General features: G+C 52.3%; 1 protein-coding gene across 1 annotated transcript in view; it reads left to right on the plus strand.

The window, feature by feature from the left end:
- The first annotated feature begins 2,220 nt into the window (after positions 1 to 2,220).
- The window catches only part of RPS6KA1 (ribosomal protein S6 kinase, 90kDa, polypeptide 1), a 62,751-nt gene continuing 39,983 nt past the window's right edge, over positions 2,221 to 24,988 (plus strand). The window contains exons 1-2 of the mRNA XM_014948618.1: positions 2,221 to 2,310; positions 21,972 to 22,025. Of these exons, the coding sequence (XP_014804104.1) occupies positions 2,242 to 2,310; positions 21,972 to 22,025 (123 nt within the window). The 5' untranslated portion in view covers positions 2,221 to 2,241. The remainder of the gene's footprint in view (positions 2,311 to 21,971; positions 22,026 to 24,988) is intronic.

Raw genomic sequence — 24,988 nt, forward strand, 5'->3', positions numbered from 1 at the left:
CCACATCCCTTCCATCCCAGGTAGGATGGATTTCTGTCAACAGCAGGATGTAGGACAAGAGTTCCTCAGGGTAGGGAGCTCATGAAATGCAGCACTCGAGGTCTGGCAGGTCTGGAGGTAGCACCAGTGTCTCCTCACTTATCCTTGAAGCCAAAGGGTTGGACAGACCCTGCGCTCACTCACCACGTGCTGGTCTTCCCAAGGGAAACAAAGACCTTGTCCCTCGCATGAACTCGCCTCTCTCCTGACACGTGCCTTATAGATGTGTTCTCCAGACCACGAGCCAAGCACTACTTCCCTCTGTCCAACATGGAAATTCTACTTCTTGGGCTGTTTTAGACATAAAGAGCCCTCCCCGAGCTGTGGTTTGGATTAGCAGGGAGTTATGATTTGTTGATTGGTGACAGCTGAGCCAGTAAACATAGGAGTGTTTTAAGCCTGGTTATCTTGAGCGCAGTGTCTCTCCCCCTCTTTGGGGAGGCTACACATAAACACAAAATCTTACTTCACTTCTTAGCTATTCTTTGTGCTGATGGCACCAAGAGCTCCGTGTAAACATCAGGGCATCTGGAAGAACTTGGCTCTCGTGGTAGTGCTGTTGGCTGAAACTACTTAGGAACTTGAGCCCAGGTTCAGTTGGTGCTAAGGTGAGTTGTGGAGCTCCGGGTGGATCCATATTAATGTAATTGCAGGGCCAAGTGGCAGGTGGTCTCCTCCCCTGTGGAGGTGGTACCTCATGTTGTGGTAGGACCAAGCTGGTCTGTGAGATGCTGCAGGCACAGGTTGGGCTGAGGTGGGAGGGGAGAGACCTAAATATGAGATATATGGAAGCTCTGGACTGTTGTCTGTGGATCTGAAGTGTCTGAAAACTAAACTTGTGCTTAAATTTAGCTCTTTAGTGTTACACCTTTAATTGTGAGCAAGCGGGTACCCAAGCAGGTTGAAACCAGCAGTGATGACCACCTGTACAGCAGAAGAGTGTGAACATGGAAGCACCCACTGAATGTTGTAGAAAGCAAGTATGGAGTTAGAAGGAGGTTTTCTTGGTGGCCCCAAAGCCTCTCTCAAGATCAAAAAATGCAAGTTGTGCTTTGTATTAAAAGGAAGTAAATTAAATTTGGGAAGGAGAGGGGAGTGTAGTCCTAAGCTGGATGTCAGGTTGATGTCCTTGCTTCTCCAGGGAAGCATCGAGCTTGGTTTCTCTTAGATTCCTGAAAGACACTGAGAATCTGAGGCTGAAATACTCATTGCATTGCACCTCGTCTCTCGGACCGTAGTGTTGAGAGAGAAATGTATAAACTTGCTTTGTTCTTTCAAAGAAAGAGTGGACTTCCATGAATTTTTGGAGCCTGAGACCATAGTACAAACAGACGTCGGAGCCAAACCTTCTTGCCCTTGTTTTGCTCCTCAGCCTGCAGAAAACCTATGTACCTGCTTGTGCTGCTCTGGGACTCTGTGTCTGAGTAAATCCCACCCAGTGCTGCTCCAACCGGCTTCTCCAGGCTCGATGCTGGGCTGAACCCCACGGGGCTGGGGACCAGCACCGAGTGTCACCAGCCTGATGCCACCCCAGGCGGTTCAGGTCACACCATGACTTTGTGCAGAGCTCCAGGAGCTGGGGCTGGACTTCCAGGCCTGGAGCCAAGCGAGCGGTGCAGATTTCCTGCAGCCCTATCACCCGTGATAGGGTAATAAATAACTGAGAAACGTTCGTATTTTGCCACCACGTTGGCTTTAATGGCTGTTAATTGCACTCTAGGGCTGTTTTTCCTTTTTCACCTGGATTTCCCCTGTTTTCTTCTCCCAGCCGGCCCGGAGAAGTGGTGGAGGGGGGTGTCCACAGCAGGGGTGCCGGGGGGTGGGATGGTGACACTGTGGGGCTGTGTCTCTCAAGCTGTTCCTGCTGCCCATGGTGGGGATGCTGTCCCCCCCACCCTGGGGACCCACACCTGAGGGGTGCAGGGGTGCCCTTCACCCCACGAGCGATGGGTGGTATAAAAACAGCCCTAATTTAATTTGGGCAAAGTGTAGAGAGACTCTCTCTACAAGAGCCTTTTTTTTTTTTCTTTTAAACAATTTTTTTTCTTTTTTCCCTTGGCAGACAGTGTCCCCTCGGAGCATGGGGAGTGTTCAGCCATGTGACAGTGACATCCTCCCCTGTTTGTCCTGCACGAAGGGCTCTCAAGGCCAAGAGCCTTTGTAAGGGGGTGTAAGGAGCGGTCCCGTGCCTGGCGGGTGCTAATGGCAGCTTCTCTTCCTTTGCAGAACGGGCAGGCTGCTCCAGAAGAAGGTGGGAATCCTCCATCCAAGGTAAAAAACTCCTCTGGGGTTACATCTTTAAGTCACCCCTCTGAGCTGCAGCAGGGGGGTGGGAGCCCACTTGGGGAATGGGTTGGGGATGGCTATTTTTAAATCCTGTAAAGCTGCTGCTTTTGTAATCTGGATGAGGGCACGTGGGGGTGTGAGGGGCTGGAGCAGGGGAAGAGAAAAGATTAAACCCTCTTTCTTCCTGTCTCTTTTGGTCATCCAGAGATATCTGGGAAGTTTCCTGAAGGGCCACCTCAGCCCCCCCAGGTGGGAGATGGGCTGGAGGCCGTCGCAGAGGGCTAGGAGTGAGAATCCCTGGGGTGTCTCAGCGCTGTGTTTACACCTTTCTCTGTGTTGTGATCTTGCCAGACGGGATGAGAAAATGCAAGAGTATTTGATGGTTTTGGCACAGCTGCCCTTGCCGAGTGCCTGGTATCTGTGTATTCTCTCGCCTCGGTGGGGCTGGGAGAAGCTCCATTTCTGTCAGGTTGCCCTCTGCATCCCCAGTAACATTGGCAGGGAATGGTAAAAGGAACTGAGCTGCTGTTTTCCATGTTTTGGGCAAGGGTCTTAGTCTGCTAGAGCTTCTTCAGACACCTAAAGCTCTTACCTGCTCCACGCGTGATGCTGAAGGACTTGATCTCTCTGATGTGAGTCCTCTCTGACTACAAGACTGAGGGTGGATGTTGTTAACGTGGGTATTTCCTGATTGTGCCCCCACTTCTCTGTCCTGCGAGACGCTACGTGAGGTACAAGAGCCATATCAGCACCTTGAAATCATAAGCCTTTCAGGATTTCCTTTTCTGATACGTACGTGCTATAACCATGAAGAATGACACAACGTGTTTGATTTGGCTTGGGAGACCTTGCTGAACGGGTTGTCAAGAGCTTGTCCTGCACCTTACCCTCAGTGAGTGCCCCGTAGCAGTTTCTCTCTCTGAATTATCATCTGGGCTAAAGGCCACGGGGGGGTTTATTGTATCGTTTTTCCAGTTGGTTAGTGTCGCATTTTGAGTAAAAGAAATCTAAATCTAAAAACCAATTGCCTGCTTTTCAGGTAGTTCTTTGCCAGGAACTTATCCTGGCTACTTCTAGCGTTGCTGTTGCATCTCACCTAACGTGTTCTGCATTTCTGTCCCAGTTGCTGGGCTGGCACTTTTCCAGTGGCCTGCACAGAAATCTGGCATGGGTCAGATGAACTCAGGTCAATGAGACTGTGCCATTTCCCTCCCCCGAGAATAGTGGTTTTACGGTTCTTTACTGTGCCTGCATCTCTGGCACAGGAAAAAAAAATAATAATCTGTCTCTTCTGGTTGGATTCCAGCTGGGCTTCTAAGAGCTGAGACTTTGCCTCTTTCATCTTCAAACACTTGGCTAAACCGCCCTCCCGCAAAAGCAGCTGAAGGATGTTGCTTTAAAAATAATGGAAGAGTTTTATTTTTTTTTTTCCTCTTTGAAGGACATCTCTGGGACAAACCCTGGGTGATTTAGATCTTTAGGTCTTTAGATGCAGCCTCAGAGGAGTATCAGGCAATGGAGGTCAAAAAGCACTTGGGGTCTCTTTGCTGCTCTGTGTCTGTCCCTCGGGGGGACAGGGAGGTGCTGTCCCCGTTGCAGCTGGGGAGCTGGAGCAGAGCAGCAGGAGAGTTGTCCAACCTCCCACAAGCAGGGAAAGCACAAGAGCCCTGTGTTGGGTGCAGGTGTCCTGCTTTGCACTTTTCCGAGGCACCGTGGCCAAAACGCCTGTGAGTGGTGTCAGACAATCCCATTTTCGGTAACTTTTTGAACACGTGAAGCGCTGCTACGTGCTCCTGAAATAACTTTGGTGGCGTTTTCCAAGTTTGTACAAGGTACGTTTGCTACCAGCGCAGACAAATGAACTCCCTCCTATAAACACATACCTTCAACTTCAGGGCAAACTCTGCCCCTCAGCACCAGCTGTGGGGAGCAGGCAGGACACTGAATATCCGTGTATTTTTCTGTTCATTTTTGGGGTGTAGACACCAGCAGGAGCTTCTAGCTCTGGCTCTACCTACAGTGAGGACTAAGGAAGAAGAAATAAGTGGCTGTAACCATCTGAGCTTGGCTGTTCTCAAGTTGAAGGTTGCTCAGGATCCCTCCCGTGCCCTTCTCTTCTAGCTGTGCGTGGAGAGCTGTAAGGGGAAGAGGCACCTTTATTCTGGGTTTGTGCTTGCTATCCTTTTGCGGCTAATTCTGTGATCTCTTCTAAAAATAGCCCGAAGCTGTGACAGCGGCGATTACTCAACGCCCACACCGAAGGGATGTCCCTCCCCCTGTCCCAGTAAGTGGGATGCTGCCAGGAGCACAATCCTTATTTCCCTGGGCAATAACCAAAGACGCTTTGCAAAGGAGGAAATCCAAGACTTCCTCAAAAGAGTTGGGACCTTCGCGGCTGGTAGCGCCAGAGCGGTGCTGTCTCTTGCCTCCTCATCTCACCTTGCATCATCTCACCTGCTGTTGTTGCACATTAAGGTCTTTGGGCATAAAACATGATGAAATGGTCACTGCAGAGGTAGCGAGAGGGTGTTTTGGGCCAGACTGGCTGAGATCTGATATTTTGGAGCTGCGTTTGTAGCTCCGGTTCAGCTTCCCACCAAAGCTGGTGCATTTCACAACTTCTTGTGGCTTTTTACCCCTGTGTGGATTCCCACCTTTCAAGAACAATTGTGGTGCACAAGTCCCTGCAAGCACCCTACCTCGGTGTGTTTATCTGAGTATCTTGGAAATGCCTGCAAGATCCTACAGGTTGGGCAGGGAGTCTGGAGCATCTGCCTCCCTTCGCGTGGTCGCAGGGAAAGGAGCCTGGCTCTGCCATCAGGGCCATCCCAACAGCATTCCAGCTCCGTGGCCGTAAGGAATTCCAAGTCAAACCCTCTCCTGACAGAGCACAATCCCAGATTGCTCGTGCCTGAATCCCTGCTGATCTCTGTGCTCCTGGTGTGTCCCTACTGTAAGAGTTTGCAATCTGCCAGGCAATCGTGGCAATCCTGAAACCAAATTGTTAATCCAACGTTACACTGAGCAGGAGCCTTTGGCCAAGAGAGGTACAAGGAGGGCTTTTTTGTTTTCCTCTCATCTCTGGTGGTGGTGTTTGGCCCTGTTTAAATCTGGTGTTGGCTTTAGGATAGCAGTGGTGTGGTTTGTGGAAGGTTTCAGTGCAACATCTGGGGGCTCCTGGATAGAGGAGCTGCTCTTTCACATTCATCGTGGTGGTAGAGGAGCAGGAGTGATGCTGGTGGAGCAGGACTGCTATCCCCATATCCTCTGCTTTTCAGGGCTCAGGGCTTGCTTTCTTCCTGCCCTGTTTCCTTCAACACAGCCTGGGCTGACACTGAGAGAAGCATCTCCTGTGACAGCCCTGGGTTAACCTCGGCTGCATCTCCGTGCAGGTCAGGAGCAAAACAGGAGGTCTCTTGCCTTGCTCTCAAAAGCTGCTCTGCCCCAGGGGCTAATCAGCAGCGCTGTGCATTGGTCCCTGGGTACCAAACCTCCTCCTCTCCTACGTTCTTTAGATGTTAATTGTCAGGTGGGGTGAAGATTGGTCCTTGTTCAGCTGGGGAACGGCAACGGAGGGCTTGAATTCAGTGGGAAAATGGAACCTCTCCTAATTGGGGTTTTAGAACCTGCTCTGCAGCCAGCTTGGCTGAGGGGTGAGCTTGTGCTCCCTGAAGGTGCCAAGCGTGAGGAAATTATGCATGAAAGTACAACAACCAATTAGCGAAATCACTTCATAATGAAGAGCAGAGGAGTGGATTTGCTGTGCTGCGTGTGCCCACTCTCTCTCTGGAGGTAACGCGGGCTGGGAGTGCTGATCAGCTTGTTCTTGGGTGATAATCACAGCACGCAATGAAAACTGGGGAAGTGAATAAGTAACCTCTTCCAGCTCTGCTTTGCACCATAAAAGAGACCTTTGAGACCGGAGCGAGGGCTTTGCTCTGCTGCACACACCGGGTACAAGGTGCCCCACCTGCCCAGGCTGAGCCTTGCTCTTGGGCAGCAAAAACCGTGGTAGAAATGCAGTAAAGAGGAAGACATGGTTCTTTCCCAGATCTGTGTAGCTCCTGCTGATTTATCCTCCTGTCCTGGCCAAGTAAAGCTTGCAGAAAGGTCCTCTCCTGCAGCATCTTCAGCAGGATCTAGATAATGGACACTTCTGGCCAGTAAAATAAATACCTGCATCGCCAGCGTTAGCATTAGTTGGTGTTATTCTAGGTGAAACACCCTCTTGTAATGCTCTAGTGATGACAAAGCACAGTGACAGTCGCAGCTCTGAGGTGTAATTCCTTGGGATGAGTTGGAGGAAGCAGGGTTGTAGCCATCGAGCTGTGATAGCTCTGTGCCACTCCTCTGCGCGGGTCAGTAGCAGCCGCCTGCTCTTGGAATTATTTCTAATATTCATAACATTTCTTATGGCTGGTTCTTCATTTTGGTGCTCTCTTGCTGCCTCTGCTTGAGCCCAGCTTTTCACTCCCACCTGCAAACTGGATGTGGCTGGAGCAGCTTTCCTGCAGGCTGGACTTCGCTGCTGGTGAGGAATCCCTTTCTGACCTCTAGTCATGAACTGGGAATTCTCCATGCTCCTCCGGTGGGATGAAGGCTTTGTGCTGCTCCATCGTGGTACACTGCATCAGTGCTTGCTCAAAGCTCTGCTTTCCAGCTGTACATCTCCCCCCTTCACCCAGACCTTGTGCTGTGCCTCTCGCTGTGGCCTTCCCTCGCTGGCAGAACATCCATTGACTCTTGTCCTGTCTTCTCTGGAGCTCCATCACCGAGTGGGTGGTCAGAGAGGAAACTTGAAGCACCTTCTCTTCACCGTGGGGGAGGAAGGAAGAGTTATCCAAGACACCTGTTGGCCACCAAAGGGCAGATCCTATGTGCCCACCTGATGTCCAGGAGATGGAGGACACTCATTGTGTAGCCTGCCTGCTGCCAGCATCGCTCCGGGCTGGGTGCAGACCGTGTTGACAGAAGACAACGTCCAGTGGTGTGATCCTCATCACTACTGGACACCACTCTCATCCCATCCTCTTAACGTGAAGGGTTTTAAAACAAACAAGTGAAACACTCTGCTTTGAAGCAAGCCCAGCGTGTTTGCACAGCTGCTGCTCCTTTCTCCAAGAACTGGAAAGCTATCGGATGTGGGGAGAGACAGGTACCTCAGCACATCCCTTCTCCATCCACTGCCCCTCTTCTCTTGCTTCCAGCTGCTTGGTCAAGAGTGCTTTATCCACTCTGGTCCCCCAGGAGCTGGGATAACCTGGTGGGAACAGAACATCTCAAGCGTGACGTGGTGCTGCCTGGAAATCCACCACCTCCTCCACGCTGGGCTGCAGCTATTGCTGCTCTCTGAACGTTTGGCTTTTTCAGGCTGGTGGTGGTAAAGCTCGTGGTTTAAACTGGCTGCTCCATCTTGTCAGTTGAAGTAATCAAGTGGGTTTGTTTTTAATGTAATGCCTGACAGCTGCCTGGCTGGTTCCTGCCGGAGCGTTTGCTCTTCGTCCTTGGCAAGGCCGGGCTATGGTTAACAGAGAGCTTCTGAGCTCTTAAAAAAAAAAAAAAAAAGCCAAATAAATGCCTGTTTGAGGAGCAGAGTCTCTGATGAGCTGCAGACTCTAATGAATAATTGAAGAGGGGTCAGTTTACAGGACTTGCACACGAGGAATGCAGCAGAGTCTGCAGAGCTGGCGAGCAGCACTCACACAGCCCTCACGCACGGCACGCCGGCCCATCAGAACTGCTCTGGTTTCTTCTCTTCCATTTCACTCCCCTCCTGGGTTAATGGAAACTCGAGCTCTGTCTCCAGAAAGCTGCTTTTACTGGGGGAAAAAAAAAAAAAAAAAAGAGTAATAATATTTTATTGTGTGCTGTATGTGGAGGAAACCTGTGTCATCTCTCTCCCCATCAGAGTTAAAGGAGCTCTTGATCCTGCAGCAAAGTGAGGGACCCTCTTGTCACCCCTCCTCAGCCAGGCATCCCCCCAATCTCTGGGGACAGAGGGCAGGGGATTGCAGAAGTCAGGTTCCTTGGGGACCCAGGAGGAAGGTGAGCAAGGCCAGAGCTCTGCCAGCGCTTCCCCAGGGAGAGGTAGATGGAGACTGGCAGCTCCCTCTGTGCCAGGGAGCTGGCACCGAAGAGGACCCTCAGGAGCTCAAACTGAAGAACTTATTCCCATTTGAGTTTTGAAGGGGTCGGGGTGGGCTTGTGTCTCTGGAGGATGCCACCCTGGCAACTGGGAGCTCCGAGTCCCCTTGGCTGGGTTTGTTGGGGGGTCACTGGCTCAGATCCCGATCTGGGGCTCTCCCTCCACGCACAAGTCATCTCACCCTGGCAACCCGGAGCTCTGAGTCCCCTTGGCTGGGTTTGTTGGGGGGTCACTGGCTCAGATCCCGATCTGGGGCTCTCCCTCCACGCACAAGTCATCTCCTTGAACCTCCTGCAGCTTTGCAAGTCTCAGCTTTATTTGGAAGGCGAAGCCTAGTTTTGACAAGAGCAGTAAATTCCTTTTATAGCTCCAGGTGAACCTGCAATAACATCCCTCCCCCGGTTGCACTGGGGGAGGCTGGGGACCATCTAGGGAGGACAGTCCCAGTTGTCTTCTGAGGATTTCTGCCTGCCCTGGAGCATTTATTTCTCCTTCACCCCGTAGGAAAAGCCACTCACTGGGGCTGCCTTTGTGGCGAGGGGAAGCAGAGGCATTCTCCCAAAAACTCCAGCTGATGTCATCGCAACGATGCTCCCAGGCAAAAAGAGTTTCCCAACTGCGGCGTGAAATCTGGGTCCTTCCCTCACCAGCCCTGGAGTGGCACGTGGCCAGGAAATGTCACCCCTGTGGAAAAGGAGGGCGTTTATCCCTCCTTTGTACTTGAAACCTTGATCTCAGCGAAGCTTCTGGGGACACCAGAGGGACCGTGAACACCATCTTTTTGTGCTCTGGGACACGGGGGTATTGATTTCCTCGCCGTTGGAAAGGGGTGTTTAGCGGCTGAGGGAGTTGGGGCTGTTTAGTATATGTCACCCCTGTGGAAAAGGAGGGCGTTTATCCCTCCTTTGTACTTGAAACCTTGATCTCAGCGAAGCTTCTGGGGACACCAGAGGGACTGCAAACACCATCTTTTTGTGCTCTGGGACGCGGGGGTATTGATTTCCTCGCCGTCGGAGAGGTGTGTTTAGGAGCTGAAGGAGCTGGGACTGTTTAGTATGAGGAAGAGGAGGCTGAGGGGAGACCTCATCACTCTCTACAACTACGTGAAAGGACACTGTAGAGAGGTTGGTGCTGGTCTCTTCTCACAGGTAATTAGTGACAGAACAAGAGGGAACGGCTTCAAGCTCCAACAGGGTGGGTTTAGATTGAACATTAGGAAAGAATTTTTCACCGAAAGAGTGGTCGGGCATTGGAACAGGCTGCCCAGGGAGGGGGTGGAGTCACCATCCCTGGCTGTGTTTAAGGGCCGTTTAGATGCAGTGCTGAGGGACATGGTGTAGGGGAGGACTTTGTAGAGTAGGGGAGATGGTTGGACTCGATGATCCCAGGGGTCTCTTCCAACCTCAATGATTCTGTGATTCTCTGAACCGGGCGGCTGGGGCTGGCCTGGCTGCAGATGGGGAATGTGTGGGGGCTGCTTTCAGAGAGGGGGAGGTGGTGGCTCTGCACCCTCACCAGTTTGGGGGGGTCTCACCTTTTGTGCAGCAGCACCAGGAGGGGAGCCCCGGGGTCTCCGCATGGTCAGAACTTGGGGGGCAAAAAGCTCCTTAAAATAGCATTTTCTGTATCTTAGGGGAACGGGACAAAACACATTATTGGTGGTGTTGGGGGTGACTGATTCCCGTCCTGTGATGTTTGGGAAGGGGAGGGCTGGTGATGGTCACGTTCCTGTCCCATCCCTGGTGCACGGGGCATGTTCAGTTCGGAGCCACCACGAAAGTGTGATGATGGCTTTTCTCTCAGTGTGTCTCACACGTGTGTCCTTCCTGGAGGGTGGGACAAAGCAGGGTTATTCCACGTACCAAAACCCAGTAGGTACCAAGCAAAGGCTTTACCAAGTCCTGAGAGTGCTTTTTTGTGTGTTTTGCAACAAAAAAAACGCCGGCAGCGTGTGTGCTGTGGGAGGAGTATGGAATTCCTGCATTCCTGTGATAGAGAATAGTTTTCGCATCCCACGATAACTCCAGGGGCAGCAAACGCGTCTCGGTTCTCGTTGTGAAACCAGCGTTACGTTTTCTAATTCAGTTAGAGTGACTTTTCATCTTCTGTGCTGGAAGTAGCAAACCTGTGTTGTGCCTGGTTGGAGGATTGTGGTTCCTAAGAGTAATAGTCTTCATTTTAGAAAAAAAACCTGTGCTGTGCTGTCCTGGTTTTACCCCCATCAAAGCTGAATTTGCTGAGAGTGGACCTTTCCTCCTTGCTGGCAAATGTGCGTAGGGCTGCGGGAAGGGGAGGCAGTATCCTTTGCACTCTCTAAATGGAGTCTAATTTGTTCTGTAGAAGCTGCCTAATTAAGTAGTTCCTTATCTCCTGGCAATTAAAGGTGTTTTCCTTTCTGGCATCTCATTTCACTGGGTGCAAAGTCCTGCCTCTGTGAGTGCTTCTCGCAGCTCCGCACCGGGGAGCTCTCGGAAGGTCTCGGTGGGGTTTGGGAAGATCTTTTGCCTGAGCTTGTATCTTGAGCCCAAACTGCTCATTGTCAGCTGATCTTGGCCAGCTGTGGCTTGTAGTGCCTGGAAAGGGTGGAGATATTTTTTTTTAATTATTATTTGTAAAGAAACTTGCAGGATCTGGTGCCAGAATGCCCCTGGAGAGGGCAGGAGCAGGGAGGAGACCAGGAGGTCCAAGGGGGATGCCAGTGCCTGAGCCTTCCTGCTCCCTCCATCCCCAACTCTCTGGCATCAAGCAGATACTTTGGTGCTTCTGGTCAAATAAATGGGGTAAAAAGGGTGTTGTGAAGCAGAAGGACTTGCCTTGCCATGGGAGCTCTGCTGTGTGAGGCCACCTCCTGCCTTCCCCCTTCTCCAGCCTCGGGCTTTGCTGGAGAAAACATCTCATCCCTTAATCAGTTCCTAAATCCCCCCTGTTTCAGAGGTGCTGAATCTTTCCACAGAGGAGTTTCTAAAATGGGTCCTTTTGGCTCTCACCCTTCTCTTTCAGAACAGAAACACATTTTGGACATTAAAAATGCTCTGAGTGCCACCTGCTGGAGTGTGCTCCAGGGGCAGGGGTGGCCGGGCAGAGCCTGGCAGGGTCCCCCTGGGACTCTCAGCATCTTTGGGGGTGACACAGCCCAGACACCGGTACCTGTCACTGCTGTCCCACCGCGCTTTGCCAGGAGCTTCCACGCTCTGTTCCTGCTGCTCTCCTGCCCTTTGCCAGAGCGTGATGGTGGCTCTTTGTGGCCTCCAGGATCTCCCAGTGCATCCTCCCCGTGATGGCCCCGTCCCCCTCCACAGGAGGTGATGAGGGTGACTTTTTGACGTACAGGAGAAGTGAACTTGCTGGTGAGAGAAGGGGCCCGTGAAAAAGGGTGGAACTGCCTCCATCTCCACACCAAACAGGGTAAAACTGCACTGCCTGCCTTTGAGTTTTCCCTTTTTAGGGATTTGTTTGTAACCCCCATTGAGGGGAGCCAAGATCGCTGCTCGGAGTGGCAGCAGAGTCCTTCCCAAGGGTGACCAAATTAATTTTACACTGATCGTTTGCCTGCCTGTCTGAGGGGGAGGAATTGCCCTGAGGAAGGCAGCAAAGTGTTTCGATGATGCTTGGAGCCAGAGGTGTTTGGTTTAAGCCATACAGAGCAGTTCCTGGCATTATCCGTGATGGAGTTGGTCATTGGCTGCCTTGGCCCCACCAGCGTTTGTGTGAAGGGCAACAAAGCTGGTGAGGGGTCTGGAGCACAAGTCTTATGAGGAGAGGCTGAGGGAGCTGGGGTTATTCAGCCTGGAGAAGAGGAGGCTGAGGGGAGACCTTATTGCTCTCTCCAACTCCCTGAAAGGAGGGTGTAGAGAGGTGGGGGTCGGTCTCTTCTCTCAAGTCCCAGGCGACAGGATGAGAGGAAATGGCCTCAAGTTACCCCAGAGGAGGTTCAGGCTGGATATTAGGAAGATTTTTTTCATTGAAAGTGTTCTCAGCCATTGGAATGGGCTGCCCAGGGAGGTGGTTGAAGCACCATCCCTGGAGGTGTTCAAAAGAGGGGTTGATGTAGTGCTGGGAGATAGGGTTTAGTGATGGTGATGCTTCTTGTTTGTTGTGTGGGTGTTTATTTTTGTCAAAATTAGGTTGACGGTTGGACAAGATGATCTTTAAGGTCCCTTCCAACCTAGAAGATTCTGTGATTCTGTGTGTGAAGGTAGCAAGGAGGATCTCTAGATGCCAGCATTACCAACAGCCTCGCTGTGCGTGGTCTGGCTGTGTGTCCTCGGCTTCTTCCCTTCTCCCCCCTCCCCACTTTTGGGTTTGTTTTGTTTTTCAGAAGACCCATAAAACAGTCCTCGGGGCCGGTGTAGGGTGAAATGTGCCTCTGTCCCACCGCAGCGCCGTTCCCTCTCACTAATCCCCTTCCTGCAAACCTCCAGCAGCAAAGCTCCTGCCAGGAACCCGCCCCCGTCCTTATCCACTTATCGGGAAGTTCCAGTTGCCGAAGTCTCCGCTGCTCCTTAGCCGTGTTTGTAAAAGTGACTTTGTCCAAGACTTCCATCTTCAAAGCCACCCCGTGGTGGGCTCTGCCTCCCCCCAGCTCCAGCTGCCTCCCGAGGCTTTTGTCTGTCAAAACAGCAAATGCCCTCGTTCAGCGTGAGTTTAGTTTAAAGGACTAACGAAGCCGTCTCTTTCCTTGCGGATCCTCTCCGGTTGCTCTAAGAATCTCCCTCCTCTTTTAAGCTTTGGCCGTGACCCCAAGCGTTTGCGCCCTCCTGTTTCTCCCTCCTCCTACAAAAAGCTGTTGCTGATTCTCTGATGTCTCGTAGGGGCACAGGCACACCTCTTCCCTCCATCTCCTGCCTGCTTTTGTCAAAAATCCATGATCGAATTCTTCTGCAGCTTTTCCTGCTCTGAGTGTGGTTGGAAGTGGTTGAGGAGCTCAAGTCAGAGGTCTCGTGTCTTTTCTCCCCGACCTTTTGCAGATGTGGGCATGCCCATACCGAGCAAAACTCACCCTTATAAAATCCTTATAAAATGCAATAAAATGGTGCTCGGACCCTCCCTTTGAGCAGGCATCCCCCCGTGGTGCTTGGTCATTGATGCTGGGGATGATGCTGGAGCAGGAAAACCAGAGCCCAGAAGGTTTCCTACCTGGAAGGGAGGGCAGCTGTGGGGCCGAGGGAGCGTGGGCTGGGATTAAACCCGTTGGAACATGTGCGGGAGAACAGGACAGAGTCTCCTCTCGGGCAGAGAGGTTTTTTAAATCTGCTTGAGGTTTCAAATTACTATTTTTATTTTTTTTTCTTTAATTGCATGCGTGGTATGCGTAAGCAGGAGAGAGATGGCTTTGGCGTTTAATCTTTGAATACAACCTTGATACTGCAGTGCCCGTTTAATTAGATAGAGTGAAACTCTTGAATTCTCCCAGGTGTGGGATGATGTGTTGTTGGTTTTGTTTTGGGTTTTTTTTTTTTTTAACTTGGGCAATCGAATGAAATCGGTACGATCTCACAGAATGTTCTGCTTGGCTGGACTTCTGTTTTCAGCTTCTCTTGTGAGCTGCAGTGAGCGGGCAGGCCAGGAAACGTCTCCTTTCCTGATAAACACGGGGGGAGCAGCACCCCTTGACTCTCACCCAGCTCTTGCTCTCCCCTCCCAGCCCAGCCCCAGCAGCGGTGGTGGTGACCCTGCCGTGGTGACCCTGCCACGTGCAGGACGTGCGTGTCACACAGGTACAGGGGGACACTTCTCAGCTCCCGAGAGGTCCTGGGGTGGTTGCAGACACCTCGAGAGGCGTCGCTGGGAGGGCAGGTTTCCTGGGGGGGGTAGTTTAGCATCTCCTGCCCCTGCTTTTCCTGGAAGTCGGTGGATGGCAACAAAGCGCGTTAACATCTGCAGCTGCTGATAGGACCATCTCGGTGCTGTGGGCAGCGTTTCCTCTCGGGTCAAAATGGTTCTGCCTCCAGGCACAGCTCCCTTCTTCCCATCCCATCTCCTTAAACAGGTCCAGTCCATCCCCCGTGCTGGCTGGTGGGTCCATTTTTGTCAAAATTAGGTTGACGGTTGGACAAGATGATCTTTAAGGTCCCTTCCAACCTAGAAGATTCTGTGATTCTGTGTGTGAAGGTAGCAAGGAGGATCTCTAGATGCCAGCATTACCAACAGCCTCGCTGTGCGTGGTCTGGCTGTGTGTCCTCGGCTTCTTCCCTTCTCCCCCCTCCCCACTTTTGGGTTTGTTTTGTTTTTCAGAAGACCCATAAAACAGTCCTCGGGGCCGGTGTAGGGTGAAATGTGCCTCTGTCCCACCGCAGCGCCGTTCCCTCTCACTAATCCCCTTCCTGCAAACCTCCAGCAGCAAAGCTCCTGCCAGGAACCCGCCCCCGTCCTTATCCACTTATCGGGAAGTTCCAGTTGCCGAAGTCTCCGCTGCTCCTTAGCCGTGTTTGTAAAAGTGACTTTGTCCAAGACTTCCATCTTCAAAGCCACCCCGTGGTGGGCTCTGCCTCCCCCCAGCTCCAGCTGCCTCCTGAGGCTTTTGTCTGTCAAAACAGCAAATGCCCTCGTTCAGCGTGAGTTTAGTTTAAAGGACTAACGAAGCCGTCTCTTTCCTTGCGGATCCTCTCCGGTTGCTCTAAGAATCTCCCTCCTCTTTTAAGCTTTGGCCGTGACCCCAAGCGTTTGCGCCCTCCTGTTTCTCCCTCCTCCTACAAAAAGCTGTTGCTGATTCTCTGATGTCTCGTAGGGGCACAGGCACACCTCTTCCCTCCATCTCCTGCCTGCTTTTGTCAAAAATCCATGATCGAATTCTTCTGCAGCTTTTCCTGCTCTGAGTGTGGTTGGAAGTGGTTGAGGAGCTCAAGTCAGAGGTCTCGTGTCTTTTCTCCCCGACCTTTTGCAGATGTGGGCATGCCCATACCGAGCAAAACTCACCCTTATAAAATCCTTATAAAATGCAATAAAATGGTGCTCGGACCCTCCCTTTGAGCAGGCATCCCCCCGTGGTGCTTGGTCATTGATGCTGGGGATGATGCTGGAGCAGGAAAACCAGAGCCCAGAAGGTTTCCTACCTGGAAGGGAGGGCAGCTGTGGGGCCGAGGGAGCGTGGGCTGGGATTAAACCCGTTGGAACATGTGCAGGAGAACAGGACAGAGTCTCCTCTCGGGCAGAGAGGTTTTTTAAATCTGCTTGAGGTTTCAAATTACTATTTTTATTTTTTTTTCTTTAATTGCATGTGTGGTATGCGTAAGCAGGAGAGAGATGGCTTTGGCGTTTAATCTTTGAATACAACCTTGATACTGCAGTGCCCGTTTAATTAGATAGAGTGAAACTCTTGAATTCTCCCAGGTGTGGGATGATGTGTTTTTGGTTTTGTTTTGGGTTTTTTTTTTTTTTAACTTGGGCAATCGAATGAAATCGGTACGATCTCACAGAATGTTCTGCTTGGCTGGACTTCTGTTTTCAGCTTCTCTTGTGAGCTGCAGTGAGCGGGCAGGCCAGGAAACGTCTCCTTTCCTGATAAACACGGGGGGAGCAGCACCCCTTGACTCTCACCCAGCTCTTGCTCTCCCCTCCCAGCCCAGCCCCAGCAGCGGTGGTGGTGACCCTGCCGTGGTGACCCTGCCACGTGCAGGACGTGCGTGTCACACAGGTACAGGGGGACACTTCTCAGCTCCCGAGAGGTCCTGGGGTGGTTGCAGACACCTCGAGAGGCGTCGCTGGGAGGGCAGGTTTCCTGGGGGGGGTAGTTTAGCATCTCCTGCCCCTGCTTTTCCTGGAAGTCGGTGGATGGCAACAAAGCGCGTTAACATCTGCAGCTGCTGATAGGACCATCTCGGTGCTGTGGGCAGCGTTTCCTCTCGGGTCAAAATGGTTCTGCCTCCAGGCACAGCTCCCTTCTTCCCATCCCATCTCCTTAAACAGGTCCAGTCCATCCCCCGTGCTGGATGGTGGGTCCATTCCGATGCAGGTACCTACAGGCTGAAGACCTTTGCTTTGCAAAGGTGTCTCTGCTCAAGGGAGACCGGTGCTGCTCAGGGACCAAGTGTCCCACCGGATTTCTCGCTCTGGGACCAAGTCTGGGGGCTCCCAGGAGCACGGAGGGGGATCCACCAAAGAAGTGCAGACAAAAGTACAGGGTTCTGGCCAGTTCTTTGGTTGCAAATGAGACCAACCGTCAGCCTTGCCCAAATAAGGCCTTTGCAGGAGGGCAGGCGGTGGCTGGCGAGGTTTCTTTGCTTTGTTTGTTCCCCTTTTTGAGAACCACCACTTAAAAAAAAAAAAAAAAGCCCCAGACAGAGCAGCCTTTGCCTCCGTGCTCTGTACAACAGCAAAAAGCAGACTTGCTTCCTCTGTGAAGTTGCAGCATCTTTTGCTTCCCATTTATTTCAGGCTCTCTCCAGAGCTGGGGTTGCTGCTCCGCAGGGAGGTTATTGCTCTTGGAGTAGATTGCATAAAATAACTCCACGTCCTTAGAAGTCCAGGAGTGTGAAGCTCCCCCTTCCTGAGGCCAGCACCCAGGCACAGGCTGCACTGGAAGGGGTCTGCATGACCAGTAGATGTCTTCTTCATCCAGTGCTTCGGGGCCAGCAGCTGAGACCTCTGCTGGGACATCCCTTTGGTCTAGCATGGGGCCACCAGTCCCACTTCTGAAGCGTATTGATGTGACAGCACCTGTCTCTCTTCAGGCATCAGTTCTTCACATCATCACCTTCCTGTTTATGAAACCCTGCTCCTTCTCTCCCAGATGCTGTTCCCAGTGCTCGGTGGGGCGTAACTGGATCCTGGCAGGAGGCAAAGGCAGTCCCTGGTTATTCTGATTTAAATCCGCAGGGATAGTGTCCTGTTTTATGGAGCTGATGTTGGGACTCGCTGGAGCTCAGCCCTAGGGTCTTGTCTGCAGACATAGAGGTGGATTTCAGTATCTTGAAACTCTGCTCTGGGAACCATTTGGATCTGGCACGGCTGGATTTGGGGATGGTCTTTCCTCAGCCTGATGTGCCAACGAGACCAGGTTCACCCAGACTTTACAGCTGGGTCTTGGCACCTTGATACCGGTGTCTGTCCCACCATCACTCCACCAGCAGCATCTCGCTCCTCCCAGCACCCGTGGGTAGAGGAACAGAAAGAACAGAAGTGGCAAACCCACTTTGTCACCAGCTTTTCCCTCTGCAGAAAATATGGAATAAGGCCTAGAAGCAACTTAATTCTTTCCCTAAGAGTGTCAAACTCAGCTGGGATGTGTAAGGTCATTTGGAAGTGGGATGGGGGCAGGCTCTCACCTCGGCTCAGCCCACGTGTCTCTTGCCCTGAGACCCACAACTTGCCTGTTCACACGCAGCTGCCTGCACCACAGTTTCCTTTGGTCTGTGCTTCTTGCTTTAGATTAATCACATTCTATTGGGATTGTTACCTGCTTACTTGGTTCTGGTCCCTCCTCTTGGGAGCAAAGACAGAGAACCAATGGAGGTTTGTACTCCGGTCCCTCCATGGCTGTTAACTGCACCCGAAGCAAAGAGCTGATGGCTTCTGCTTCTGACCAAGGCTGGTTTATGGTCTCTGGGTTTAGCAGAGAGGCTTCAGGGTGGGACTTTTCCTTGTGAAAAGCCTTGGGAATTCAAAGCAATGTTTCTAGGGGAGAAAAGGGGCAGGCAGGCTGAGCCAGGCCCCTGGCGAGGCAGGACAGGGGTGCAAATGCAATTCTTTTTGTCCACATTAGCACCCAGGTCAGAAAACCTACCAGAAGAGAGGTCAGACCACGAACCAGGGTACTGCATCATCCCCTCTCACGCTGAAGCACAGCTGCCTTCTGCAGCTGCTTAAATTCCTTGCACAAGCTGTACCTGCCCAAATGTGAGCTCCAGCTTCGGTGTTTCTCTGCTGTGGAATTATTTGGGGACCCCTTGTGCCTCCTGTCACTGAGGAGGGAGGGTTTCCCCCTGGAAAACAGGCTCTAGGAGAGAGAAAGAGCTATGGGGGTGCTCCGTGTAGGCACAGCTCCAGCTCAAAGGCTGCAGCCCAGGGCAGTTTCACAGCTGCCAAAGTCGCATGGATGTGGAAAGAAGTTCAGCAGGAACTGTGACTTCTTCAAGGCACGGCGTGGGGACAGCTGAAGGGATTCTGTAAGACAGCAAAAGGACCTCGCAGTGACACCGGTGAAACAGCTGGGTAACTTTTGAAACCATCTAGGGCATGTGTTTTGCATCGAGGAAATGCAGATGGCCCCTTGATGGGAACTGGGAGTGAGGACGTGGCTCACCCTTTTCCTTGCAAACATTGAAACTGGGGGGAGAACTGATTGAGAGCCGTGGGGCTGAAGGCCCTCATCCCTCCCTGCTCCCTCTTTCTGCGCTGCCTGGCTGGGCCAGTTCCCAACTCATTCCTGCTCCGGCCCTATTGGGGCATCCCTGGATGTGTCAGAGCAGGGCACGGAGCAGAGTCATGGTTCAGGACCCCTGAGCAAGCAGGCAGGATTGTGCAACCCTCCCATAAAGATATCAGTCTGCAAACCTCACGTGGGACCTCACAGCAGCGTCCCAAAGCCCTTGACACACAGCAGTGACTCCACTGAGGGGCAGGGACCCAACCAGGGATGGCCACGGGGGTTGCCTCCTCCTGGCCCCTTCCCTGGAGACCCACGATTCAGCTGATCCCTTGGGGAGGCTGTTTGTGCTGCCATCAGCATTTGTGCTGCTCCCAGCAGGGACGGCGTAACTTTGGGGAAGAAAGCTACATGCACCCTCAGTTGCTTGTTGCTGCCTCGTGTAAGGACAGAAACTGCTCTTTCTGTGCCTGTTTTCCTGCCTGTGACACCAGGAACCCTCTACTGATCCTCTTGAAAAGCCTGCTGAGATTTGCTGATGGAAAGAGCCGTGCCTAAGCACCCCTAAAGCCATCCAGTGTTTTCATCTGGCTGCTGGTGCTGTGCAGCCATGGCCACACAATGCGATTTCCCCATACGAAACCACAGTTTCCTTTCAGCGAAAACTCCCAAAATACATCCCAGTGACGTCACTACTACACTCGGGGTTCTCGTGCTGGTCTGGGTGCTGCAAGAGCACTCTAAGTTCAGAAGGCAGCTTGCAAAGTATGGGAGAATAGCGGCCTAAAGCCTTGGAGATGCTGAGGCTCCTCTTCCGCAGCAAGCCGAGGATCCAGGAGGCAAGTGTCTGATAAAATATCTGCTCTGCGTGCAGTGCTCTGCTCTGTCTCTTCTGCAGGACACGAGAGGGTGGTGACTCGCCTGACCTTGGAGAGCCAGGCTTTATCCAGCCTTAATTAACGACTTCTCTTTTGGAAAAGGCATTTCCGGTGGTAAAACTGCTTTCTAAGAAGCGTCTTTCCTAGGTGCTGCCAGAATTTGGGAGTGTTTGGGGGACCAGAGCATGTGTTGAAGAAACAGAAATTAAAACAGCTTCTGGTTAGTTGTTGATGAATAGGAAGCGAAATGCCAAAAGCGTAATCTGTTTCTAGCTCTTGCAGGTTTTTTTTTTTTTTCCTTCTTGCATTTAGTTGTGACTGTCTCAACCAGCAAAGTGACAAAACGCGAGCAAAAACAAACCTGTCTCTTGGCTTCTGGCTTGTAAAAATCCTTCCTCAAAAAAGGGGGAAAGTAGGAAAGAGGACTTGCATTTTGAACTTGGTGTTGGAAAAAAAAGAAAACAACCCAAAAGCCCCGTACGCACGTCCCCAGCCCCTGATCTAGGGTGACTAAGCCATCTGTGAAGTTCAAAGGCGGCGTTGGGAAGTTCAGAAGAAGTTGTCTCCTCCTCTGACTTGAGCGACCTCCTTGAGCTCAGACCGGGCTGGTGGCCGGGGGTGTGCTTTTATTTTCCAGGAGCAGCAAAGAGAATTTCCTGTGTAAAATGGCCTCCCCCGAGGCTGTGGGTGTCAGGAGAAGGCTTGGTAGCTCATGGGAGTGGGGTCTTGGGTGCTGGTAGGGGGGACCTGCAGGGAGATCTGTGCTTGTGGGAGAGAAATCAACCCATCCCCATCCGAGACAGGGTTTGGTGCCCACTCACTGGTCGGAGCTGGGAAGGAGCTGGTTTCCCAGTGGGTGAAGGAGCTGGTTTCCCAGTTGGGTGGGTGTGATCCCTGGGGAAGGGACCACTGAGGGGTTTGTGATCACTTTTGGGCTCTGGGGAAGGAGTTTGGTTGTGGCTTTGGCAGACGTGAGAGCTGGCTGCTCCGGGCATCCGCTTCCCACAGTGACAGGGGGACAGCCACCTTCTCCCAAACCCAAAGAGATCTTGGCTTCTCCCTCATCAAGGGCAGAGCGATGGAGGGGAGGAAAGGAAAGGGTGACTGCGGGGGCCCCCTCTGATCTGATTCAGTCCTTCCGGAGCTGAAAATCGGTTAATTCTTAACTCTAATCTCGCCGTTTTCACTCGGCTCCTCCCTTCCCTCAAGGCTTGCTTTTTTCTTCTCTCGCCTCTCCGAAGCTCCTGTCCCACTTCCAGGTCTCCCCTGCCCCACGCTGTGCCCACCCAGGTTGATGTGGCTGGCACCAAAGAGCCCTCCCCAGCGCCGTGGGCTCCGTTGTGCTGACACACTGCTCGAGAAGACACCAGAGAAGTCACAGCTCGAGCCTCTCTCAGATCCCTTCTCTCTGCAGTCACATGAGTTTTCTCTCATCCGCAGCCAAAGGCTTGAACCTCTGGGAGGAAATGTTAAAAATCTGATTTTTTCGAGGGGTGATTTTTTTTTCTGTTCAAACTGATTTGGTTCTTCTCAAGAGCAGGTGAAGGAGCACCTGGATGTGATGACAGATCCATGTGTGTTCATTAAAATACAGCGGGCTTGGGGACTGACCTTGCAAAAACTTCCTGTCCTTGCAAAAACTTCCTTCTTCCCTTAAGTCTGAGTTTTTGGGGGGAGAAGGAGCCATCTCCTGGCTCAGAAGCAGTGTTTTTCTGAGCTCCCTTGAAATGCTTCTGCATCCCAACCCATAAGGGTTGCATCTGGCCCCAGAGGCAGCATAAACTGACATTTCTGAGGCTGCTGAGGGACCTGTCAGAGCAGCTGGGCTGGCCCTGCCCTTCCCTCGAGGGATGTGTTGAGTTTTGGTATTTGAGTATGTTCCTGCTGGTGCTTTAGAAACGCCCTGGAGAGGAGAGAAGCCCTTTCTTTGCCATGGAGGTGCCAAACTTTCCTGCAGACCCAAGACACTGCTACCAGAACAGAGGCTTCTGGAGTTTGTCCAGGTGTAGCTGAGAGTAAAATCTCATCTAGACGTTAGTCAACCTGCCAGAAATTAATTCTCTCTCGTTGGTGATGGTCTGATCCTCGGGGAACATGTATAACCAAGTGTCCTTCTCCACTGCCCATCAGAGTTTATCAGGAACTGGCTCCTACTGCTCTCCTGGGGCCACCAACACAGCTCAGAATGGCATCCTGAGGAGTGGTGTGTGGTGGGACACCAGGAAACAGCCCGCCTGGCCTTGCTAAACAAGTTTCTTGGGAAAACTTTAGCAGAGTTATCACAACCCCTCTGTGCTGACACTCGTTTCTTGTCCCGCAGGCAAAGTCAGACATCACTTGGATAGAGAAGGACCTGGTGGACTCAGCAGACAAGGTAAGAGCCTGCTCTAGATGTGCACCTTGAGATGACTCGTGTGTTTAATTCGTATTTTGTCCCATGGTGGGTCATCCCACGCGTGCGAGGGCGTAAGCAGAGCTTGCAGGGACCTCTCTGCAAACCCAAGCCACCCCTGCAGCACGCCCCTGCCGTCTCGGCGAGGTGGGACTGCTCGTACGGAAAACAGCTATTACTCACTTGCTCACATGACATCCTGGACTTGACTTCATCCTCCTCCTCCTCCTTCCTCCCCACACCAAACCCTTTTCTGTGCTGTCATTTATGTCTCCTGTGGCTTTCTGATCTTGTCAGCTTGCTGGGGCGGTGTTAGGTCTTGAGTGGGGGACGCTCCGGCGTTTTGGTGGCGTGGACCTACAGTGGGGTTGTTGTTTTTTTTTTGATGGCTTTTCTGAGGCTGTTCTCCTGATAACACAACATGCAAAACTGTCTCGGTCAGGATGAGACCCATCAGATCTTGCCCACACGCAGTGAGCTGGCTGCCTGCAACCTTGCAGGGCTTCGTTGAGCAGCATGAAGCTTCCTTGGAAGCGGTGATGCTCATCTTCAGCCTGCACGCTGCGGCCACGGTTTCTGCTTCACCGGGGCCGTGGCAGGAGGAAGGAGGTGTCAGCAGGAACCAAGTCTCCTGGAGACTCGTGAAAGGGGCTGTTTGGTGCTGGCACCCTCTCCCAGCTCCCTTGCTTTGGACCTCACTGGCCGCTGAGGTTCCCTCCGTGGGGCTGGGACCAGCTGCTTTGCTGCTCTGAAGTCATTTGTTTCTTTCATTATCGGTTCTCAAAGAGCGTGTTATGGGGGCGGAGGAGGCAAGAGAGTCATAAGTAGCCTCTCTGGGTCCAAACCAAGATCCTCTTTTCATACGCTGGGCTCTCTGGGCTCTCTGGAGAAATTCAGAAAATCAGCGCTGACCCGGGGTTATTTCTAATTGCGAAGGTGTGGGGGTGTCTCTGTGCTCATTTCAAGGGGTTTCTTTCTTACCTGCCCTCTCTGGGGTCTCACTGCGGAAAACATCTGTCTGTCCTGGCCCAATGGAAAGGTCAGAGAGGAGGAGGGTTGGAGGGGGAGGGAGGCAAACCAAGGGATCTAAATACCTCTCCTCTGTCCTGCCGGTAAATCCGAGCAGCGGGGGGTTTGGCAGCTCTCTGCATCAGAAATGCCCTTAAAAATACCTCAGGTGGAACTTCCCAGGGTGGCTCTTAGATAACTCCAGCATCCACAGGAAGGACTCTTGTGCAGCATAAAGCAAAGGAAGGACTAGATGCAAATCCCATCGATGCCAGAGGATTTGCCCGTGGGATCGATGCACCCTGAATCCCATCGTCCCCCCGTGCCAGGGCGAGAGCAGGGATGTGCAGCTTTCCAAGGTGGGGTCAGACTCCTGTGTGGGCTTTCGTGAGTTTTTCCTCTTCCTTTTTGAAGAGTAAGCAGCTTCTCAGAATATTCCCCTGTTATGATGGAAATACCCCCGAATATCACAGCCTGATCTGAGACTCCTGTGGCACGAGATGGAAGTCACTTTAATTAGACCCTGTATGTTTTCCGTCAGCGTCTTGTCTGAACCAAGGAACGCGAACGAGCTGTGAGTTTGGTTGCTTTGGTTTGTTTGTTGGGTTGTGTTTTTTTTTTTAAAAAAAAAAGTAAAATCAGAAACAAAGCAAAAAAAAAAAAACCCCAACCACAAGCACTGTTGCTGGGGAGTGGGAGCGTGAACCTGCCTCCGTGCGACCGAGTGGCTTGTCTCCACTGCGCATCTGCCAGCTGGGCTTTAACCACCTGTATCTCCTCCATCCGGCACCCTCGAGCGTGGGGCGTCCCTGCAGCACCACCGGAGCCTCCCGCAGCCCCGGGAGCCTCCCGTAGCCCCGGGAGCTGACCCAGCTTCCCCGGGAGCTCTCAGGGGTGGCCGGTTACTGGGGCCGCGCGATGGTGATGGGGATGGGAGGATGGAGAGGGACCCTAAACTTCCTCGCATCTGCGCCTTCCTCGCGCTCTGGCTGCAGAGGAAGCATCGAGCCAAGCCCTGCAGCCTGCAGCTGCCTGCCCCCAGCCAGATCTCCAGCCCGGTCAGTACCACCCTTAGCTCACTTTCCTTCTCTTGCTGTCCCTGGTTGCTCATCCCAGTGCTTCAGATGGATATTTGGACCCAGATATGGGTATCTGGTTTGCTTTGCGTTTTCTGCTTAATGGTTTGCTTAATGGTGCCACTGGAAGAAGCTTATCTTGGCAAGAGCAAAGCCTGTGTGTGCTGCAGCTCGGTGACACGCAGGTTCTTCTGTGCTGGAGGCTGGTGTGCTGCTAAACAAGCTGTAGGAGATGGTTTGCAGAGTCCTCACTGATGAATTGCAAGTTACTGGATGAGTCCACGGGAGGAAAGAAACCTCCCTTGTGGGGAGCGAGCATCTCCCAGCAAGATGGCAAGTGGCATCTCAAAGCTTTTCTCAGAAAGCCACCACCGACGTCTCCGCTGGTGCCACGTTTGGTCTAGTTGGTGTGTGTGTGTGTGTGTGTTTGCTGCTGTGGTCTGGCTGCGTAGGCAAATCTCTGCCTGCCTTGACATCCCGCTCGGGCTGCTCAAACCACTTGCAGTTAAAGGCACTGGGTCTTGCTACTGGCCAAGGTGGATAATTCCCACAGCTGTTGAAAGGACATTGTCCCATGGCTCCTGAGGAGCTGTGGTAGGAGGATGATTCCATGCAGGAGCTGGATACAGGAGTTCATTTTCAATATTCCTCTCTGCTTAGGTGCGTGATGCTCCAGAGTGGAACATGCACAGCTGTACAAGTGCTGATGCTCTGTAGAGCCTGGAGGAGGCTGAGGGGAGACCTTATTGCTCTCTCCAACTCCCTGAAAGGAGGGTGTAGAGAGATGGGGGTCGGTCTCTTCTCCCAAGTCACAGGCGACAGGACGAGAGGAAATGGCCTCAAGTTGCACCAGGGGAGGTT

The sequence above is a fragment of the Calidris pugnax genome, unplaced genomic scaffold, assembly GCF_001431845.1.
Source record: "Calidris pugnax isolate Ruff unplaced genomic scaffold, ASM143184v1 scaffold162, whole genome shotgun sequence".
NCBI classification, from domain to species: domain Eukaryota; kingdom Metazoa; phylum Chordata; class Aves; order Charadriiformes; family Scolopacidae; genus Calidris; species Calidris pugnax.